Source organism: Galeopterus variegatus, unplaced genomic scaffold (assembly GCF_000696425.1).
Source record: "Galeopterus variegatus unplaced genomic scaffold, G_variegatus-3.0.2 Scaffold2395, whole genome shotgun sequence".
NCBI classification, from domain to species: domain Eukaryota; kingdom Metazoa; phylum Chordata; class Mammalia; order Dermoptera; family Cynocephalidae; genus Galeopterus; species Galeopterus variegatus.
In genome coordinates this window covers 251,672-268,030 of record NW_007728506.1, presented here as the reverse complement: position 1 = coordinate 268,030, position 16,359 = coordinate 251,672, and the positions used below count along the sequence as shown (strand labels likewise).

The following is a 16,359-nucleotide window of genomic DNA, read 5'->3' as shown; positions in this document are numbered from 1 at the left end:
CTATGCTTAGGAAATACCCATACACACTGAAGTGCTTAGTGGTAGGAGGGACGGGTGTCTTGACTTACCCTCAAATGATTAAGAAAAAATAGTATGCATATACATAAGTATATACACATGTATATATAGAGGAAGACAGAATGATTAAAAGGTCCGGTACAGGGGCGACACTTGAGGGTTGCGATCCGTTGCCGGACACGGAAAAAGACAAAAAAAAAAAAAATTATAATACATAGTATGCCATCTTTTATACACCCACATACTTGCTAAGTATATGCATAGAACATCTCCAGAAACATCTGCAAAAAACTTACCAGAGTTACTGTCTCTGGGGAGAACAACTAAAAGACTGAAGTTTAAAGGGGTCATAGGGGGAGGATTTTCTTTTTCCTCTAAACTTTTTTATCCTGCTGGATCTTCATACTTCCTTCCGCAATGGCACAGATATACTTTTCCTGATCTTAAATTAGCCACGTAACTTAATTTCTTCCATAAGAATTTTTTATTCATTTTTTTCTTTTTCTTTTTTGTGACAGCTGAATGGTTTTTAGTATATTCCACAGAGTTGTGTAGCCATCATCACAATGAATTTTAGAATATTTTTATTGCTTAAAAAGAAGTCCTTTAGCAGTCACTCCTGACTTCCCTCAACTTCTCTCACCCCCTACTCCTCCCACCACTGCCATCCAGCCCCTATCCTTAGGCAACCATTTATCTGCTTTTTGTCTCTAAAAATGTGCCTATTCTAGACATTTCCTACAAATGCAATCTTATAAACTTTATGACTGGCTTCTTTTACTTAGCATAATGTTTTCAAATGTCATTGTGATGTAGCAGGTATCAGTATTTCATTCCTTCTTTATGGCTGAATAATATTCCATTGTATAGATATACCACATTTTGTTTATCTAGTCATCGGATGAGGGACATTTGGGTTGTTTGTACTTTTTGACTATTATGACTAATGTTGCTATGAACATTCTTGTACAAGATTTTGTGTGGACGTATGTTTTTACCTTTCTTGAGCTAGGTATGGAATTGCTGAGTCATATGTTAACTCTGTGTTTAACTTTTTCAGGAATTGCCAAACTGTTTTCTAAAGCGATTGCACCATTTTACATTCCCACCAGCAATGTATGATGATTCTAGTTTCTCCACATCCTCAGCCACACTTGTTATTGCCCATCTTTCTTATTATAGCCATTGCTATGTTCTGAATGTTTGTGTCCCCTAAACTTCGTATGTTGAAATCTTAATCTCTAAGGTATTGGTATTAAGGTGGGGGGCCTTTGGGAAGTAGTTAGATCATGAGTGGAATTAGTGCCATTATGTAAGAGGCCCAAGGGAGTTTTTGCCCCCTTCACCATCTGAGGACACAGCAGAAAGGTGTCATCTTTGAGAAAGCATGCCCTCACCAGTCCCAGAATCTCCCAGTGCCTTGACGTTGGACTTACCAGTCTTCAAAATTGTGAGAAAGAAATACCCAGCCTATGGTCTTTTGTTATAGCAGGCCAAATGAACTAAGACATTGTAGTGGGTAAAGTGGTATCTTAGTTTGCTTTTGAATTACATTTCTCTAATGAGGGAATATACATTTCATTTGTTTATTGGCTATTTGTATGTCTTCTGTGGAGAAATGTCTATTCAGATTCTTTGACAATTTTTAATTGAGTTATTTGTCTTTTTACTGTCTAGTTGTATGATTTCTTTACATATTCTGTATGCTAGATCATGACCAGATACATGATTTATAAATATATTCACCCATTCTGTAGGTTATCTCTTCACTTTTCTGATGATGTCCTCTGAAGCACAAAAATTTTTAATTTTGATTAAGTTCAATTAGTCTTTTTCCTTTGGTTGGCTGTGCTTTCAGTGCTATATCTCAGAAATCATTGCCTAATCCAAAGTCACAATGATGTACACTGATGTTTTCTTCTAAAAGCTTTATGGTTTTAGATCTTACACTTAAATCTTTGATACATTTTTTTTAAATTTGTATATGGTGTGAGGTAGGAATACAACTTTATTCATTATTACATGGATATCCCATTAGCTTTATGGTTTTAGATCTTACACTTAAATCTTTGATACATTTTTTTAAAATTTGTATATGGTGTGAGGTAGGAATACAACTTTATTCATTATTACATGGATATCCCATTGTCATAACACCATTTGTTCAAAAGACTATTTTTTTCCCATTGAAACATCTTGATACCCATGTCAAAAATCAGTTGACTGTAGATACATGGATTTATTTCTGAACTCTCGACTCTGTTCCATTGATCTGTATATCTATCCTTATGCCAGTACCACTTAGTCTAGAATTACTCTAGTAAGTAATTTTTGTAGTAAATTCTGAAATTGGGAAATGAGTCTTTCAACCTTTTTCTTCTTTGCAAGATTGTTTTGACTATTTCTCATCCATTGTATTTCCATATGAATTTTAGTATCAACTTGTCAGTTTCTGCAAAAATACCAGCTGAGATTTTGATAAACATTACACTGAATCTGTAGATCAGTTTGGTGAGTATTGTCATCTTAACAATTTTAAGTCATATTTCTTGACCACAGAATGTCTTTTCATTTATTTATGTCTTTAATTTCTTTCATCAGTGCTTTGCAGTTTTTATTATACATGTCTTGTACATCTTTGCTAGATTTATTCCTATGCACTTTATTCTCTTTGATGCTATGGTAAATGGAATTGTTCTCTGATTTCAATTTCTCATTGTTTATTGCTAATGAATAGAAATATATTATTTCTATTTGTGTATTGATAATTGATTGTTGGTGTTGTATTCTTTAACCTTGCTGAAAGTATTTATTCTAATAATTTTTTTGTGGATTCTTTAAGGTTTTCTTTATACAAGATCATGTTATCTGTGAATAGAAATAGCTTTACTTCTTCTAGATGCCTTTCATTTCTTTTTCTTGTCTTACTATTCTGGCTAGGATCTGCAGTACAGAGTTGAATAGAAGAAGTGAGAGCAGACATTCTTGTTTTAATCCTTATCTTTCGGGAAAGCTTTCAGTCTTTCACCATTGACTATGATGTTGTTAGCTGTGGGTTTTTCATAGATGTTCATTATCAGGTTGAAAGAAATTTTTTTTATTTCTAGTTTGTTGAGTGATTCTTTTTAAAATCATGAATACATTTGAGATTTTGTCAAATGCTTTTTCTATGTCTATTGAGATAATCATATGGGAGGGGTTGTCCTTTAGTCTATTAATATAGTATATTACATTAATTGATTTTCATATGTTGAAACAACATTGCATTCCTGGGATTAGTTCTACTTAGTAATACAGTCCTTTTTATATGCTGCCTGAGTCACCTTACTGTTATTTTATTGAGAATTTTTTAACCTATATTCATAGGAAATTGTAGTCTGTAGTTTTCTTGTGACATCTTTGCCTGGTTTTGGTGTCAGGGACTCATAGGATGAGTTGAGAAATATTTCTTTCTCACCTATTTTCAGAAGAATTTGTGAAGGATTGGTTTTAATTCTTCTTTAAATGTGTGGTAGAATTTTGCAGTGAAGCCTTGACTTTTCTTTGTGGGAAGTTTCTGATTGCTAATTCTATTGCTTAACTTGTCTATTCATATTTTCTATTTCTTCTTGAAGCAATTTTGGTAGTGTGTAATCTAGGTGATCTAATTTGTTGGCACACACTTATTTGTAGTATTCCCTTATTTTTTTTATTTATGTAAGGTTAGTAACAAAGTACCCATTCTCATTTCTAATTTTAGTAATTTGAGTTTTCTCTCCTTATTTCTTGCTGAGTCCAGCTTAAGGTTTGTGAATCTGTTAATATTTTCAAAGAATCAACTTTTGGTTTTATTGATTTTTCTCCATTGCTTTTTGATTCTCTAATTTATTTGTTTCTGCTCTAATCTTTATTATTTTCTTCCTTCTACTTGCTTTGGATTTAGTTTTCTCTTTTTCTCATTTCTTAACATGGAAGATTGTTATTAATTTCAGATCTTCTTTTTTAAGATAGGCCTTCACAACTATGAATTTTTCTCTAAATACTGCTTTCCATTGGTTTTGGTATGTTGTCTTTCCCTTTTCATACATCTCAAAGTATTTTCTAATTTTGCCTGTGATTTTTCTTTAACCCATTCTTTATTTAGGAGTGTGTTTTTTAATTTCTATATATTGGTGAATTTGTCACATTTCCTTCTTATTGTTTTCTAATTTTATTCCATTGTAATCTGATCAGAAAATGTATTTTCAATCTTTTAAAATTTCTTGAGACTTAATTTATGGCCTATGAAGAATACATATGAGTATATTCTTAAGAATATTTTATGTGCACTTAAGAAGAATGTATATTCTGCTGCTAGTGTGTGGAGTCTTCTGTATATGTCTGTTAGGTCTAGTGGGTTTGCAGTTATTCATGTCCTCTCTTTTCCTTATTGATCCTCTGTTTAGTTCTATCCATTATTGAATGTTGGTATTATTGTTGAATCATCTATTTTTACCATCAATTCTCTCAGTTTTTGCCTTGTGTATTTTAGGGCTCTGTCATTATGTGTACGTATGTTTCTAATTGTTATGTCTTTTTCATGGATTTACCTTTATATCATTATAAAACGTACTTTGTCTTCAGTAACAATTCTTGTTTTAAAATCTATATTTTGTCTGATAGTAGTATAGCTATTACAGCTTTCTTTTGGTTACTGTTTGCATAGTATATTTTTTCCACAGGGCTCTGATTATCTTTTTCCATCCCTTTACTTTTAACCTATATGTGTCTTTGAATCTAAAATGAGTCTCTTTTAAACAGCATATAGTTTGATCATGTTTTTTTTTTTCTTTTAGTGTATTCTCCAGTATCTAACTTTAATTGTAGTGTTTAATCCATTTACATTTAACCTATTTACCAGTGAGGCAGGATTTTCGTCTGCCGTTTTGCTATTTGTATTCTGTAAATATCTTTTTTGTTCCTTTAGTCCTCCATTACTGCCCTCTTTTATGTTAAAACATATTTTCTAGTGTGCCATTTTAATTCCCTTGTCATTTCTTTTATTGTGGGTTAAGTTAATATCTTAATTTTTAATAATCTAATTTAGATTAATACCAACTTAATTTCATATGATGCAAAAACTTTGCTCCTATATAGCTCCATTCCCTTCCTACTCCTTTGTGACGTTGGTATAATACAAACTACATCTTTATATTTTATATGCTGTTTATCAGTGCAGATTTATAATTATTGCTTTATGAAATTGCCTTTTAAATCATATAGGGGAAAAAAAGTTACAAATAAAAAATACATTTGTACTATCTTATTATATTTACCAATGTAGTTACCCTTACTAGTGTTCTTTATTTCTTCATGTGAATTTGAGTTACTGTCTTATGTCCTTTCATTTTAGCCTGTAGGACTTCCTGTTGTATTTCATGTAAGGCCAGTATGGTAGTGACAAATTCTATTTTTGTTTATCTAGGAATGTCTTAATTTCTCCTTAATTTTTGAGGGAAAGTTTTGGTGAATATAGAATTCTTGGTTGACAGTCTTTCTCTTTCAACACTATCAGTATGCCATCCCACTACTGGCCAGCCTTCATGGCTTCCAGTGAGAAATCAGCTCCTAATCTTATTGAGGATCAGTTGAATGTGAGGGCATCATTTCTTTATTTTTGCTTTCAAGCTTCTCTTTTTGTCTTTGTCTTTCAGTAATTTGATTATAATGCTTGTAGATGTGGATCTTTTAAAATTTATCCTACTTGGACTTTGTTGAGCTTCTCAGATATATAGATATTAATGTTTTTCATCAAATTTGGGAAGTTTTCACCATTTTGAACTCTTTGTTACCTCTCTCTCGCTTCTCTTTCTGGACTTCAGTTAATGTGTAAGTCAGTATGCTTGATGGTGTCCCAGAGGTCTCTGAGGCTCTGTTCATTTTTCTTTATTCTTTTTCCTTTCTTTTACTCAGACTGGATAATCTCTACATACCTGTATTTAAGTTCACTAATTCTTCTGCCTGTTCAGATCTGCTACTGAGACTGTCTAGTTAATTTTTCATTGAGGTGATTGTACATTTTTTTATTTAAAAAAATTCTTACAGACTTACAAGTGTTTGCTAGATTGCACTTATCAGCTTCAGAATTTCTACATTTCTCATTGGTTCTATATTTTATAATTCCTATCTTTTTATTGATAATCCTATTTGGTCATTGTTCTCATACTTTACTTTGGTTCTTAAGACATGATTTCCTTTAGTTCTTTTAACATAAAGCCTATGTCTACTAAGTTCAATACCTGTAAACTTAGGAACAGTTTCTTTTGTCTTTTTTTTCCTCCTCTGTATGGGTTATAGTTTCTTGTTTCTTTCATGTCTCCTGATATTTTGTTGAAATTTTGATGTTTTAAATAATAAAATGTGGCAACTGAAAAGCGGATTCTGCCTCTCCCAGAATTTGTTGTTGCTATTTGTTGTTATAGTATTTGTTTGCTTAGTGATTTTCTGAGCTAATTATGTAAAGTCTGTATTCTTTTTTATGTGTGGTCACTGAAGTTTCTCTTCAGTTAACTTAGTGGTTAGCTAATGATTAGACAGATGTTTCTTTAAATGCTTAGAACCACAATTCTCACAGTCTTTGCTAAGTGGCTTTAGGTGTGTGTTGGGGCACTACTTCAACACTCATTCAGGCTGTTTACAACTCCACCTTAGCCTTCACTTCCTGCTCACACAGAGCCTCAAGTTAAGCCAGAGGTGACCACTTAGGACTTTTCCTGGGCATGACCACAGACCTGGGCATGCAGATGTCCTTCTAGATTCCCAGGAATATATTGGAGCTTTTCAGAGCTCCCTGTAGACATTTCATTCACCAGCTTTTTCTTTTTCTGGCTAGCCTATTATTTGCCCTATGTATTGTCCACTGCCTTAGGCAGCCTTAATGTTAAACAGTTGCCTCTGATTATTTTCAACAAACACCTCCAGGGAGAAAGTTGTTTGTACTGGGTGGGCTCTGAGTCAGGTCAAATAAAGACAAGTCTTTTAAATGAGGTCTTCCAGGAATAACCAGACAGGTCAAATAATGACTTTTCTCTAGGATTGGGGCTTTGAAAGAATGCCATCCCTATTTTGCCCCTTCCAGTGGCTGCTAGGCCTGTTGATTTTCACTGAGTACAGACTGTTTTCAAGTTTACCACAGACCTGGGGAGAGAGGAATGGGAATAAGGGAAGTTAAAATGCCACAAAGCTCACTTTTCTTATTACAATTTGGCTGTTATTCTTGAATAAATGCTCCCCAGAATGCTGCAAGCTTGTGGTTAATTTACAGAGTTCTGAAATTTATTATGAAATTTTTTTCCAGTTTTATTTATTTTATGGGGCAGAGAATTTTCAGAGGTCCTATTCCACCATTTTCTCTGACATCCCTGTTCATTTGTTGTTAACTTAAAAGTTGTTTCTTTTATTTTGGATGTAGAAGAGACAATATATTTGAAGATTCTGTTTCAGCTGTGCACATGACATTTTCTCTCTCAAAATTCTGTTTCAGTTGTGTGTATGACATCTCTGTCAAACTTTGGATCTCAGTTTTTCCATCTGCGGAGGAGGGGTGCAAATATATCTCCCCATCTACTCCATATGCCTGTCTGAATTAAATCCTCTTATGTGTTGGAAGTGCTTTGGTCTCTTTAGAAGAAAAATACTTAACTTTCCAAAGGCTTCATGATTGTTGCTTCTTGTTCTGCTTCCTACTGTGTGTCCTCGATCAATCTACTGAACCAGTTACTTCTCTCTTTCTAAAGAAGAGACAATGCTCCCTTCTTCTCCCATAGACATGCCAGTACATTTACATTGCTTTAAATGTCTTTAAAATTGCTTGAAGATGTCAAGCAAAACCTGTTGTTATTTTTTACAGTTTGACTACAAATTATAAATATTTTCCACATGATGCAGTATATTTTAATGCCATCCTGCAGATGATTAGCGGAAGTTTTTAAATATTACACATAATTCTAGAAATAGAGTTTTGAAACCTCCTTTGTATGTCCTTCTCATTCTCTCTTTGGTGTTTTTTGTTTGTTTGTTTGTTTGTTTTTTGGATCAAGTACCTCCCTAGTTCCATTGATTCCAAACTTCTCTGTGGAGAGCTTTTAGAACTCATAGCTTTTTTTGGTTTTTATTGTGGCAAAATATACATCACATAAAATTTACCATTTCCAAGTACATAGTTCAGTTGTATTAAGCACATTTGCATTGTGTCATGCATGCATCCCTTTTTCAGAAATATAGATTCTCTAGTTCCCTCACTATTTGCTTTGTGAAGCAACATCATTGTTAAAATTAAATAATATGTACTGTACTGTTTTTTGCTCATTCATTATATAGAAAGCTGTGAGTTTTATGAAATATAGTAGCTACTATTTCGGTGGTCATGCTTCCTTTAGATCCTTTCATTTCTAGAAACAACCTAATTGTTCATACACAATATATTTAACTCACATCTGTTTTGGTGCTGCAGGTTGTAATGCCAGCAGGAATTAACTCGACGATAGTGGTGTCAAGAGGATTGTATCATCCAGCAACAATCTTTATGGGCCGCCAAATGTCAGCCATCTCAAGCATTGGAGATTTCAGTGCAGAGCAGAAATCTCCCCAACCCACAAAGAACTTTTCAGTTCCTGACCCATGTTCACACCGGCAGACAGCCCAGAGCAGTAACGTGACAGACAGCTGTGTAGTACAAACTAGTAGTGACACACAGTGCTTAAATAAGTCTGACAAAACAGATGGAAAGACATCTTTTCATATTGGTGAGAAAACGCCAGTCACAGCCAGTTTATTGTCTGAGGAGGAACAAACTCGTTGCTTGGAGATAGGAAGCAACGCACGTCATGGTAAGAGTAATTTATCTGAAGGCAAAAAGTCTGCTGAACTCCATTCCCTGTTACAGGAAAGATTAAGTCCAGAGCACAGAACTACTGATTTAAAGTGTGACAGTTCCAGCAGATCAGAGGGATCAGAGGGAGAAATACTGACATGGGAACATATTGAAGTCGAGGAAGAAAGAGCAGCCCACCAGTCTCTCTGATATCAGTTTCAGAATACTGTGCATCTGAAAATAAGTGGTCTCAAGAGAAGCATTGTGCTTGGGAAGGTTTCTCAGGTGGGATGAGCGGCTGAGTTTCTTTGCTGGTTTTTATTGGCATTTAGTCTTTCTGGGTGGTAGTGATTTCATGTAAGGACAAAATATACTCATTTTATTTCTTTGTAGAAAACAAAATAGTGGCTTTGCCAACAAATTCCATTCTAATGAATTCTTAAATATTTTTGCGAGTAGATTCACTGACTTTTAAATCTACTGTGATATTTTTTAACCTACCGTGATATTTTTAAAAATATTTGTTAATATTTTTGAGTTTTTAAATACTCTGATTAGTTGTGGATTGTTTCTACATGTGTGTAACTGATGCCTAATTCTGCTCTGTGTTATCTCACTTCTCTCTGAAGTTAGTGATCAGTCATCTATTCATAATCCCCTCTTACAGATAATCTTGCTCATGGGGACCCAAAGTCACAACGACAAATGCAAGAACAAAAAATGTTCAGGAAAATGCAAGAGGAACAGGAGGAAGATTTGAGCAGCAGCAGTGACCTCACAGTTTCTGTAAGTGAGGATGATCTGATTTTAAGGAGTCCAGAACCACAGCCAAAACCGGCTGACAAGATAGAAGGAGAAGATGGAATGCAGGCCTTAAAATTAATCCACACTGAGCAAGAAAGAGATGCCCTATCCACTGACAAAAATAATTATATTTTGCAAACTCTAAGCTCTCCTGATTCAAAAAAGGAATCCTCTACTAACTCACCAACAAGAGAGTAAGCCATTCAATTTTTTTTTTACTCTTCTGTTTTTAATTATAGACATTTTTAGAGACCTTTCCACTGAGAATGTATTACTGAGCACTTAGCCATGAATGTGTAAGTTCCTTAAGTCTCATAAGTAGTCTTTCAGATAAGATCTAATTTTCTTTCTTTTACTTTCTCTCTTTTTTTTTTTTTTAACAAAATAGGTTTAAAAGTCTGAATATCACTGAACTGAACTGTGGTGATTGATAGTTTATAATTATATCCAAACAATTTCTGGTTAATTCATAATTCTTTCCTACCACGCCCGACCCTCAAGCCTTTTAGGAAGTAAATTCATTTTGAACTTCTGGTTCCATAGAAGGTGACAAATAGTTAAACTTACTAGGAATTCAATTTTAAAGACTAAGAACTTTGTATCTAATTAATTTGCTTAATCCTTAATATTCCTTCCCATAGTGCCTTTTCTGTCCTGTGACTAAATATGAGTTAATAAGTTCTTCTAATTGTATTTCTAAACCAGCTTTCCTTTTCTGAATGTAAATATGAGGGGACATTGGAATCTCTAGTGTCAAACAGGAACATCAGTGTTATATATTTTGAGCACTTATAATATCTAATTCATGAAAGCTCCTATATGCTTTTTCACTATTGATTAGAGATACTAGGTGGAAGAAAATTTTGTACGAAGTTTTTGTGTATCTACAGTGTAGAAAACTTGTTAACTGCTGAAAACTGATTCCGGGATAAAAAAAAAAATAGTACTAATAGCATCAAATTTCTTTTATGGGTAGAAGGCACCTAAGTAAACAGGCTACGGTAGATCTCACCTTTTATAAATGAGGAAACTAAGGCAAGAGACACAGTAGTGTCACATAGGCCACTGGCGGCAGAGCCCTTCATACGGCCTGCCTCCTCGACCCCCATAACTTTCAGTTACATGATGCTGGTCACCCTTTTATTCCAACAGTCCTGGCAGCAGTGAAACGCCAAGCGGATGTTCTTGTATATGAGGGCATATCTTCTCTTTTAGAGCACCATTATACCTTAAAATAGTGGCTTTGCCAACAAATTCCATTCTACTGAATTCTTAAATATTTTTGTGAGTAGATTCACTGACTTTTAAATCTACTGTGATATTTTTTAACCTACCGTGATATTTTTAAAAATATTTGTTAATATTTTTGAGTTTTTAAATACTCTGATTAGTTGTGGATTGTTTCTACATGTGTGTAACTGATGCCTAATTCTGCTCTGTGTTATCTCACTTCTCTCTGAAGTTAGTGATCAGTCATCTATTCATAATCCCCTCTTACAGATAATCTTGCTCATGGGGACCCAAAGTCACAACGACAAATGCAAGAACAAAAAATGTTCAGGAAAATGCAAGAGGAACAGGAGGAAGATTTGAGCAGCAGCAGTGACCTCACAGTTTCTGTAAGTGAGGATGATCTGATTTTAAGGAGTCCAGAACCACAGCCAAAACCGGCTGACAAGATAGAAGGAGAAGATGGAATGCAGGCCTTAAAATTAATCCACACTGAGCAAGAAAGAGATGCCCTATCCACTGACAAAAATAATTATATTTTGCAAACTCTAAGCTCTCCTGATTCAAAAAAGGAATCCTCTACTAACTCACCAACAAGAGAGTAAGCCATTCAATTTTTTTTTTACTCTTCTGTTTTTAATTATAGACATTTTTAGAGACCTTTCCACTGAGAATGTATTACTGAGCACTTAGCCATGAATGTGTAAGTTCCTTAATGGCCCCACAAGTGCTTTTTAAGTATCTGCTTGCATCGTGTTTACTAATGTCCCATTGGCTAAAGAAAGTCACAGGGTCCAGCCAAAGTAAAGAGGTGGAGAAATCCAGTCCATCTCTTTGTATGAGTGGCAAAGTCACATTGCAAAGGACTCCACTAACGCATATCAAGACTTCTGTCCCATGGGAGCTATGAGATAATAAATTTGTGTTAAGTGCTAAACTTGTGGTCATTTGTTAATGCAGCAACAGAAAGTTAATATAGTGCAATTGAAGAATTGGAAGCAAGGATCATATCTTTGCAAGGATTGTATGAGTAAAAGTATCTACCGGTAGTGACCAGAAGCAGGCTGAATCAGATGTGTTCTGAGTTCAGTGTAGGAACACATGGTGACAGGGTAGCCAAGTGAGTGGCCAAGTAGGCAAGGTGACCTGTGCTTTCCCTCACCTTGTACCCTTACTGTGTGAGTAAGTGCATTTTCACATCTGGCCACATGCAAGTAAACCGTGATGGAATATTATAGACTGATAGGGACCTAGAAAAGTGGTGTGGGCATACATCTGCATTAACCAACAAGCAGTTTCTCATGCTGACATGTTTCTCTGGTTCTTCTCTAGCGAGTGAAGTAATATATTAAGGGGTTTTGTTGTTGTTTTGCTTTGTTTTGTTTACAAATGCATAATGACGTATACACCTCTAGAGTATCATACAGAATAGTTTCACTGCATAAAAACCCCAGGTGCTCCATCCACTCATCCCTCCTCTTCTCATCCCCCCGCCCCCATTCAAACCCCAGGCAAGTACTAATCTTTTTATTGTCTATAGTTTTGCCTTTTCTAGAATGTCTTATAGATGGAATCCTGCAGTATGTAGCCTTTCAGATTGGCTTTTTCACTAAGCAGTGTTCTTCCATGTCTTGTCTTACTGTGTCTTGCTATCTCGTTTCTTTTCAGCACTGAAAAATATTTCATTATCTGAATATGCCACAGTTTATCCATTCACCAACTAAAGGACGTATAGGTAATTTTTAAGTTTTGGCAATTATGAACAAAGCTGCCATAAACATCCATGTGCAGATTTTTGTGTGGACATAGGTTTTCAACTCGTTTGGGTAAATACCAAGGAGTGTAATTACTGGATCATATAGTTAGTCTACGTTTAGCTTTGCATTATCACCAGCAATGAATGAAAGTTCTTGTTGCTCTAAATTTTTGTCAGCATTTGGTATTGTCAGTTTTTTGGATTTTAGACATTCGAATAGGTATATAGTGGTACCTCATTGTTGCTTTAATGTACAGTTCCCTAATGACATATGATGTTGAGCATCTTTTCATATACTTATTTTCCATCTGTGTATCTTCTTTGAGAAGTCTGTTCAGATTTTTTTCTTTTTTTTGCAGCTATAGGGATCTAAACCCTTAACCTTGGTTCTTGCCCATTTTTAATTTGGTGGTTCATTTTCTCAGGTCTTTGTCTGGTGAATAATGTGTTTTGCAAATATTTTTTCCCAGTCTATGGGTTGTCTTTCCCTTCTGCTAGCAGTGTCTTTTGCAGAGCAGAAGTTTTAAATTTTAATAAAGTCTGACTTCAGTTTTTTTTATGCATTGTGTTTTTAGAGTTGTATATCAACTTATTACCAAACCCAAGGTCACCTAGATTTTCTCCTGAGTTACCTTCTAGAGATTTTATAGTTTGCATTTTACGTTTAGAGCTATGACTTATTTTGAGTTAATTTTTGTGAAAGGTGTAAGGTCAGTATCTAGATCAATACAGACACACACACACACACACACACACACATACATATACATGTATATATATATTTTTTGCCTATGGATGTCCATTTTTCAGTACCATTTCTGGAAAAGACTATTTTTTCTCCATTGAATTGTCTTTGCTCTTTTGTAAAAGGTCAGGTGGCCATATTCGTGTGGGCCTATTTCTGGGCTCACTATTGTTTTCCATTGATCTATTTGTCTATTCTTCCACCAGTACCATACCCTCTTGATTTCTATAGCTTTATAGCATGTCTTGAACTCATTTAATGTCAATCCTCTAATACCATTCTAATTCAGTACTGTGTTGGCTCCTCTGGGTCTTTTGCCTTTCTTATAAATTTTAGAATCAGTTTTTTTTAATATAAAAAAATTTGCTTGGGTATTGATTGGGATTGTATTAAATCCATAGATCAAGTTGGAAAGAACTAGCATCTTACCAATATTGAGTCATACTATCCATCAACATGGAATGTACCTCCATTTATTTAGATTTTCTTTGATTTCTTTAATCATCTGAATTTTGTCATTTTCTTCATGTGGCTCTTGTACATATATTGTTTATTTATTCTTAAGTACTTTATCTTCCTTGATGCTAATGTAAAAGCTATTGTATTTTTAATTTCAAATTCCATTTGTTTATTGCTGGTATATAGGAAAGCAATTGACCTTATGTTCTGTAACCTTGCTGTAATTGCTTATTATCTATAAGAGTTTTTTGGTCAGTTGTTTGGAATTTTCTGTATAAGCATGTCATCATCTGTGAACAAAGTTTTCTTTCTTCCTTCCTAATTTGTATGCCTTTTATTTCCTTTTCTTATTGCATTCGCTAGGACTTAGAGTGTGATGTTGAATAGTAGTTGTGAGAAGGACATCCTTGCTTGTTCTTAATCTTTCCCCATAAGTTCATCACCATCAAGTGTGATATTAGCTATAGGGTTTTTGCAGAAGTTCTTCTCTAGTCCTAGTTTGCTCAGAGTTTTTCTCGTGAGTGGGTGTTGGCTTTTGTCAAATGCTTTTTTTGTACCTAATGATATGATCATATGGATTTCTTTAGCTTGTTAATGTGATGTGTTATATTCATTGATTTTTGAATTTTGAATCAGCTATATATATCTGGGATAAATCCCACTTGGTCACAGTACATAATTTTTCTTATACATGTTTTGGATTCAATTTGCTAATATTTTATTAAGGATTTTTGCCTCTATGCTTGTGAGAGATTGACCAGTAGTTTTCTTTTCTAATAATATCTTTATCTGGTTTTGGTGTTAGTGTAATGCTGGTTTTACAAAATTAGTTAACACATGTTCCCTCTGTTTATATTTTCTGGAAAGAATTGTGTAGAATTGGTATAATTTCTTCCTTAAGTACATGATAAAGTTCACCAGTGAACCCATCTGGACCTGATTTTGGAAGGTTAAATATTGACTCAATTTGTTTAATCAATATAGGCCTATTCAGATCATCTGTTTCTCCTCGTGTGAGTTTTGGTAGGTTGTGTTTCAAGGATTGGTCCATTTCATCTAAGTTATCAAATTTGTGGGCATAGTTATTCATAATATTCCTTTATTATTCCTTTAATATACATGGGATCAGTACTGATGATCTCTCCTTCATTTATGATGTTTATGCCTTCTGATATATGTGTCTCTTCTTTTTTTCTTGGATAGTCTGGTGTAATGGACTGAATATTTGTGTCCCTTCAAAATTCATATTGAAACCCTAATCTGCAATGTGACTGTATTTGGAGATAGGGCCTCTGAGGAGGCGATAAAGGTTAAATGAGGTCATAAAAGTGAGGCCCTAATCCAATAGGTCTAGTGCCCTTATAAAAAGAGGAAGAGACACCAGAGCTCGCTCTCCCGCACCATGTGAGGACATAGCAAAAAGGGAGCAGGCCTCACCAGTAGCTGAATTGGCTGGCACATCTAGTGCCCTTATAAAAAGAGGAAGAGACACCAGAGCTCGCTCTCCTGCACCATGTGAGGACATAGCAAAAAGGGAGCAGGCCTCACCAGTAGCTGAATTGGCTGGCACCTTGATCTTGGACTTCCCAGCCTCCAGGCCTGCGAGAAATAAATTTTGGTTGTTTAAGCCACCCAGTCTATGTTATTTTGTATTTTGTTTGGTCTCAAAGCATGCTTCCTATGACTTTATTCTTTCAAATTTGTTGCGGTATATTCTGTGGCTTAGAATGTGGTCTGTCTTGGTGAATGTTCCACGTGAGTTTGAAAAGAGTGTGGGATGAAATATTCTATAAATGTCACTTAGATCTAATTGATTGATGGAGCTGTTCATTTTGGCTGTATCCTTACTGATTGTCTGCCTGCTGGACCTGTCAGTTACTGATAGAGATGTGTTCAAGTCTCCAACTATAATAGTGTATTTGTCTATTTCTCTCTTTATAGTTCTACTAGTTTTTGCCTATGTATTTTGATGCTCTGTTGTTAGGAAGATACACATTAAGGATTTTTATGATACCCCTAGGTGTAGATTTTTTGGTGTTTATCCTGCTTGGTGTTCTCAGAGCCTCCCAGATCTGTGGTTTGGGGTCTATCATTAATTTTGGAAAATTATCAGCCATTATTACTTAAAATACTTTTGCTCCTTTTTCTCTTTCTCCTNAAAAAAAAAAATAGTACTAATAGCATCAAATTTCTTTTATGGGTAGAAGGCACCTAAGTAAACAGGCTACGGTAGATCTCACCTTTTATAAATGAGGAAACTAAGGCAAGAGACACAGTAGTGTCACATAGGCCACTGGGGGCAGAGCCCTTCATACGGCCTGCCTCCTCGACCCCCATAACTTTCAGTTACATGATGCTGGTCACCCTTTTATTCCAACAGTCCTGGCAGCAGTGAAACGCCAAGAGGATGTTCTTGTATATGAGGGCATATCTTCTCTTTTAGAGCACCATTATGCCTTTTAATATATTGCCTCTTACCAATCATTATATGCTTATTGTATAAAGTTTAATTTATAT

The 16,359-nt window shown here is 34.8% G+C and overlaps 2 protein-coding genes across 2 annotated transcripts in view; both read left to right on the top strand.

Moving 5' to 3' along the window:
* The window catches only part of LOC103597701 (centrosomal protein kizuna-like), a gene marked incomplete at its 5' end in the record, with an annotated part of 28,896 nt that extends 19,046 nt beyond the window's left edge, over window positions 1-9,850 (top strand). The window contains 2 exons of the mRNA XM_008581569.1: window positions 8,489-8,864; window positions 9,516-9,850. Coding sequence (XP_008579791.1) covers window positions 8,489-8,864; window positions 9,516-9,850 — 711 coding nt within the window. The remainder of the gene's footprint in view (window positions 1-8,488; window positions 8,865-9,515) is intronic.
* Window positions 9,851-11,157: 1,307 nt separating this feature from the next.
* The window catches only part of KIZ (kizuna centrosomal protein), a 103,491-nt gene continuing 98,289 nt past the window's right edge, over window positions 11,158-16,359 (top strand). Inside the window, exon 1 of the mRNA XM_008581568.1 lies at window positions 11,158-11,483. Coding sequence (XP_008579790.1) covers window positions 11,191-11,483 — 293 coding nt within the window. The 5' untranslated portion in view covers window positions 11,158-11,190. The remainder of the gene's footprint in view (window positions 11,484-16,359) is intronic.